This window comes from Oncorhynchus nerka, linkage group LG11, assembly GCF_034236695.1.
Source record: "Oncorhynchus nerka isolate Pitt River linkage group LG11, Oner_Uvic_2.0, whole genome shotgun sequence".
Taxonomy (NCBI): Eukaryota; Metazoa; Chordata; class Actinopteri; order Salmoniformes; family Salmonidae; genus Oncorhynchus; species Oncorhynchus nerka.
This window is the reverse complement of record NC_088406.1, coordinates 33,586,944-33,593,370: the sequence shown is the minus strand read 5'-3', so window position 1 is coordinate 33,593,370 and position 6,427 is coordinate 33,586,944. Positions and strand designations below refer to the sequence as shown.

Here is a 6,427-nt window from a genome sequence, read left to right as displayed (position 1 = left end):
TTGTGGTTTCTCTAGGCAAGTCATTTAAGAACAAATTCTTATTTACAATGACGGCCTACCAAAAGGCAGTCTCTCTTGTCATTTAAAAAATAAAATCCCAGCCCCCGTCCCCGCATGAAGTCTTTTTCCTTTTGGTAGGCCGTCATTGTAAATAAGAATTTGTTAAATAAAGATGAAATAAAATAAAAATGTAAAAGAGCTACATCATGCTAAGCAATGCTGGGGAAAAGTTGTAAAAACAATGTCCATAGCTTCAAGAATTTGTTATGCTATATGGGCATGCCATTTTATTTTGTCCATAGTAATTAGAGAAACTATTTAGTCTGCAGACCAGTAACTGCATTGTCACCTCTCATAGGGGTTTTGGTAGCTGTTCCATGCGTTTAGGTCAGAGTATTGGGTCAGAGCAATGACTGTATAATTATGAATGGGTCAGAGGGAGTTTACAGCGATAGGGCGGAACTGGCGTTCCAGAAACAGACTGAATTGAAAGAGGACGGGAGAGAATCCCAGCATAAACACTGTGAAATATTGAACATATTCCTACTCTCATTCAAAGAAAAGGCCTCTCCAATTTTCCGACGATATCAAGGGTGCGGTCGCTTTCAGTGTAGTTGTTTTCGTGGTGCTCCTTGAGCTTCCCTCACATTTTTCCCCACCGTATTTGTCACAGAGGGAGGCGGTGGAAAGCACGGCCGCCATCTTTGGGATCTGCCTGTAGTACGGGATTCGACAATCTGGGCCCCCGTTAGTCCAAGGCAAGGGTGGAGATTTTTTGCCAACTCTACACAGCCAATCTAAATCAACAAATCGGTTGACAACTTTGAAAAACATCAGAAATCAGTGTAAGGAAAATATAATAGAGGAAAAAACACACGTCCAGTCCTCTTCCTGTCCACAATTGGTTCAACCACACGACATTCTCTGCTCGGCTCAAACCAGCCAGGCCCGTCGGAAGGGTGAGTTTAAACTGGCTAGCAGCAGCTAATGATAGCTAGCCTCACATTTTTAACGGGTTAAAATGTGAATGATACGGTGGTAAACAGTACTTGCAACGTAGCCCTAAAATACACGTATACCTACAACACTTGTCATATCACCATGTATTGCTTGCACACCACGTAAGAAACTAAGTTGGCTTCTATGGCTAGCTAACGTTACTAGTAACATCGTTAGCTAACAGTAGTAATAGTTAGCTGCTTCACGTTTTCTTGGCTGCATCGACCGAACTACTCGAATGGGGTGTAGGTAACTAGCTACCGGTAACTTTCCAGTTTGTTGACATTAGTAAAGCAATTACATAGCTTGCTACTAAAGTTGGCAGCATTGTCTCGTAGTAATGTTAAATGTTTTGGGGAGTTCTGACAGAACTTCGAGCAATGTCCTGGCTATAGCTAGCTAGGTATGTGTTAGCTATGCCACTACTAGCATTTGCTGGGCAGCTTGCCAGTGAGCAAGCAAATGGGAGTCTAGGGACGTTTCTCAATGATGAGTTTGCCTTGAACGCCATTCGTCAATTTACAATCTTGCTACTGTACTGTCACATTAACTAGGGTACATATTAGGTGTATGTTGCATCTATTGCAAAGATCAGAAGGTAAACAATAGTGTGTTTTGTTATGTCATCTGTTTCTTTGATCCACACAAAATTGGTTTACAAATGCTGGGTGTTCCAGTCCTTGTGCAATAGGTACACATCATTAATAAGAACAGAACACTACTAAATGCATTTTAATAAACCTACAAGTGCACAAGCCTGGCTATTATTATTTTTAAGAATGAGACAGCACTTGGCAACAGCTTGCATTCCCATCTAGCTGCTATTACCCTAGTTTGTACCCCTCTATGATTTGTTAGCTGTGACATTCATATGCCCCAATCCGTTAACGTTGGCCTAAAAGGCTCCATGAATGCTGGAAGGCACATTAAATATGATGTCCTCCTTGCATATTGATTAATAATAATTATTTCCCTGGTTCAGTTTGTGTGTGTGTGGGGGGGGTTGGTCAATTAAGTGGGTGCCACTTCACCGTGTGAACTGAAATGAGTTGGCTATGTGTTCATACTCATTTCATTTGTTTATGGGGCTCTTATATAATCATGAAAACAAAGGGGTTGGGTCAATTCAGTTTTCAAATCAGGAAGTTAATTGAATATTACTAATTGTTTTCTACTATGAGGATTTATCAATTCATGAATTGCATTTCAATTCACTTCAAAAACAGTGTACTGGATACTCCAGAGAGAGACACAAATAGGTCCCAGGGATAGGCAATAAGGATGGCCATGTTTGTATCCACAGCCTTGCATTGTGAATACATGAGATGATTGATTAGCCTATCACAGACCACATTACACTTACACATATAATACAATAGTTTTCCCCTCTAAGAGCTCCAAAGCAACACCATTGCTATGGCTGTATAAGCTACGATAGAATAGTCTTACTGCCTGAAATAATTCCCAGCAGGGCCTATAGCTGAGCGAACAGGAAATGCTGAGAAATGCAGTGCAGTGACAGCATGCAGAGGGAATTCCATCCCTCCAGCTTTGTTGTCCTGTCCGGTTGTATTCTTGCAGTCTCTCTCTTTCTCCCTCTCTCTCTGTCTCTCTCTGTGTCTGTCTGTCTGTGTGGCACGTCGAAGTGTTTCATTAAATGTATCAGTTACCATCGCTGTCACTGCTCTCACATGCACCCTGCCGTTCAAAACGTCATCATCATGAGAGATAGGCTACAACAACAAGGCTCATTCATGAACAACAATGTAGTAAACAACAATGGCAATAAAGCCACAGTCCCATGCCGTTAATGAGACTTTATTTCAGGGCTGTGGCTGCATCTGTACAACAGGGTAGTGAGTGAGTCGTCCAGTGGGACAAAGGATGTCTGCCTGCTGTGCCTGAGGGACTGGAGTCCGGCTGTGCTGTTCCTCCCAGGCCGAGAAGGAAAGGAACAGTCTTGTGACTCTGGCGTCAGAGGGAGAGTGTTGTTCAGTGTGTCTGTGTGCAGCTGATCATCTGAGCTGGCTGGGCACAGTCAACCTTCCTCAGATAACTAGTTAGCTATCAACAATTACATCATGTTTAAGAGCCAGAGATAAGTTACATGTTTATTGAGGCATACAGACAGTGACATATTGTGTTACTGCCAGAATTTTTTTTGAATTACAAAAAGAAATTGGCACTGTAGCCTAGTCAATTTTCTGGTGTTGTCGAGGAGTGGCTATGTTACACAGGCAGCTATGAACCATAGGAGCAACATGTTACTACCACACTTGTTGGTCTTCCTCTGGCAATGTTGGAATAGGCCTAGTAAAAACAGTTTTTTTTTTTTGAGGATGGAAAATACCCCCTAAATATATATTTGAATCGACTGAGGAAATGTCTGTCTTGACCATACAGGTCTAACAACTAGCCAGTTTTATGTTATGGATGGTATGGTGCATAGCTCATATCATCCATTCCTTAGTCACCTACTGTGTTCTAATGTTGGGTTTTCTTTGTGTGAGGTTATCAGCTGCAGGGCTATTTTCTTTGTTTCCCCCTTACATCTGTCTGTCTGCATACCTCTGTCTATCAGCCAGGACACAGCCCACTGGCTTTCTTACAGTAGTTGCTGTTTCTATGGAAACAGGAGACTGGGGTCTCTTCCTACTTCGTTTGCCGGAATGGACCGAGAGCTATAACTGGCCACTCTCCAGAGCTCAGCCTGACGTCACTGGCCAGTGTGCCCATCCCTCGCTCCTATTATTAGGCTCTCCTGTGGCAGCCAGGGATGCTCAGAGGGCCATGATCCTACAGTAATGGGCTGGACATGGCAGGCACACTAGTTTCTTTCTCATCGTCTGCCTAAAGCAGCCCATGGCGTGCGTCATATCCGAGGGAGAGAACACTGGACTGAGCCAAAAAAGTTGAAAGCAGAGCACTGGTGTTATTTCTCTCTCAAACCAATGATGACACAACTGAATTTTTACACCTGAGGAAACCTTTGAGACCGAAGACTGCACACAACTCTGCCACTTGAGGGTGTCTCCTTTAGAGGTCGACCTATTATGATTTTTCAATGCCGATACCGATTATTGGAGGACCAAAAAAAGCAGATACTGATTAATCGGCCAATTTTAAAAAAATGTATTTGTAATAATGACAATTACAACAATACTGAATGAACACTTATTTTAACTTAATATAATACAGGGGCGGCAGGGTAGCCTAGTGGTTAGAGCGTTGGACTAACCGGAAGGTTGCAAGTTCAAACCTCCGAGCTGACAAGGTACAAATCTGTCATTCTGCCCCTGAACAGGCAGTTAACCCACTGTTCCTAGGCCGTCATTGAAAATAAGAATGTGTTCTTAACTAACTTGCCTAGTTAAATATAGATTAAATACGGGTGTAAAAAAAAAAATGTAAAAAAAAAAGGCCAAATTGGTGTCCAAAAATACAGATTTCCAATTGTTATGAAAACTTGAAATCGGCCCCAATTAATCGGCCATTCCGATTAATCGGTCTACCTCTAGTCTACTTTGCACTTCCTCTCCCTCATGCAAAAATAATAATGACATGAACCATGCATGTTTCCATATACAGTTTTTATGTGAGTAAAGTCATACCATATATATATATATATATATATATATATAATTATATATTATTTTTACGACAGCTGTGATGGGAACAGGAGGTTTCGGTACAATTTTATAAATGCAGACAATTTGTTTGTTTGACATGGTGGAATCTTTTTGTGTCTGTAAAATATATTATGTGAGAGATGATGGTGGAAACACCTTTTTTAAGGGCAATATTAACCATCATATCGAAGTAATCTTGGAGTTGAGCGATGATATGGTGTCGAGTCGTAGTTTTTATTAGGCTACAGATGAAAAAATGTATGAACTTCATAGGGTCGTGAAAGTGCACAATGATCTTGATGCTCCTTTCCAATAAGTATCGAGGGTCTGATTCTGGTGACATGAGGATCGATGCATGACTGCAGTTTGACTAATAAATATTCTTGCTTGTATCCCCAATAGTCTCATGTAGACTAGCCTACCGCACTGTATCTGCGAGCTGTTGGTTTAAACACAAGTGACAAGACCAGAGTAACAAAACTATTGGTAGAGTTGAAAATGCGATGGAAACACATTCAACTTCAGATTTTTATTCGGTAGACGAAAACATAAGCAAAAAATCATGCACTGATTTTTATCCTCAATAAGTCAGTTTGATGGAGATACCACTGGTGGGAAAATGCATATATTTTCTTTATGCAGATTTTAGAATATTCGCATGAAAATCTGTCGCCAATTGGATGGAAGCCTAGCTAGAGACAGTGGGGTTTTTTTTCAGAATAGTGCCTCTTTAGTTATCATGGTTACATGGCCCGATACTGACTGTGCAGGAAAAGGTTTGAAAGGAGGCTTATTCTGAGCTTAGGGCTGCCCCGTCCCCCATGTAGGCTTTTCAGCATTAGTTAATCAGTATTAAAAGTCCTATTCACTTTCTCTGTTTAGGCTGTTATTCTTCTATGTCCCGGAGAATCAATTTCGCCATTCACCCCCTCTCAATATCCTAACTTGATTGATTTTGGGTCCCAGTTGGTAGAGCATGTTGCAATGCCAGGGTTGTGGGTTTGATTCCCACAGTTAAAAATAATGAAAAATCTGCTAAATAACTAAAATGGGGGGGGAAAGTATGATATTGATGTGCTAGTTCTCGCTCTCTGTCCTCTCCATCCCCCCAGGTGTGTACACGTATGAGGCCACTGTCCTGCAGATGAACCGTCGGTGGGGGCTGTCACGTCGCTGTCGCATATCCAGATAATCCCTGGCCGCGGCGGTGGCGGCACTGGCACGTCCCCCCCTCAGCATGCCCAACACTAGTCGGGCGGGGAGCCTGAAAGACCCCGATGTTGCTGAGCTCTTCTTCAAGGAGGACCCTGAGAAACTGTTCTCAGACCTGAGAGAGATCGGACATGGCAGCTTCGGTGCAGTCTACTTTGTGAGTACTTGGACCCGCCACTCTGTGCTCAGTAACAGAGCTGGACTTACATTCAGAACTGTTTAAGATATAGGGCAGGGTGTTGACTGTATTTTTCTTCAGGCACGAGATGTGCGGACCACTGAGGTGGTGGCCATCAAGAAGATGTCGTACAGTGGAAAACAATCCAACGAGGTAAGAGACTGACTGTGCACCAAATGCCGTTGGTGTTACATCAAACAGTTATAACCAGTGTTGTACGGTATACCGGTACTATGGTAATATCACTGCACCAAAACGTTATGATACCTCAATTTAGAATACCGTAGTGCTGTTTCATGTGATACTACTAGTCCAATGATATCCACTTCACTTTCAAGCGCATATCACATGTTACAGCTGTAATCAGCCATCCACATCCCCTACCAGCCCTGTCACCTGCTTCTCTCCG

The 6,427-nt window shown here is 42.4% G+C and overlaps 1 protein-coding gene across 1 annotated transcript in view; it reads left to right on the top strand.

Moving 5' to 3' along the window:
• Positions 1 to 464: 464 nt before the first annotated feature.
• The window catches only part of LOC115136734 (serine/threonine-protein kinase TAO1), a 30,873-nt gene continuing 24,910 nt past the window's right edge, over positions 465 to 6,427 (top strand). Inside the window, exons 1-3 of the mRNA XM_029672468.2 lie at positions 465 to 959; positions 5,741 to 5,997; positions 6,100 to 6,171. Of these exons, the coding sequence (XP_029528328.1) occupies positions 5,866 to 5,997; positions 6,100 to 6,171 (204 nt within the window). The 5' untranslated portion in view covers positions 465 to 959; positions 5,741 to 5,865. The remainder of the gene's footprint in view (positions 960 to 5,740; positions 5,998 to 6,099; positions 6,172 to 6,427) is intronic.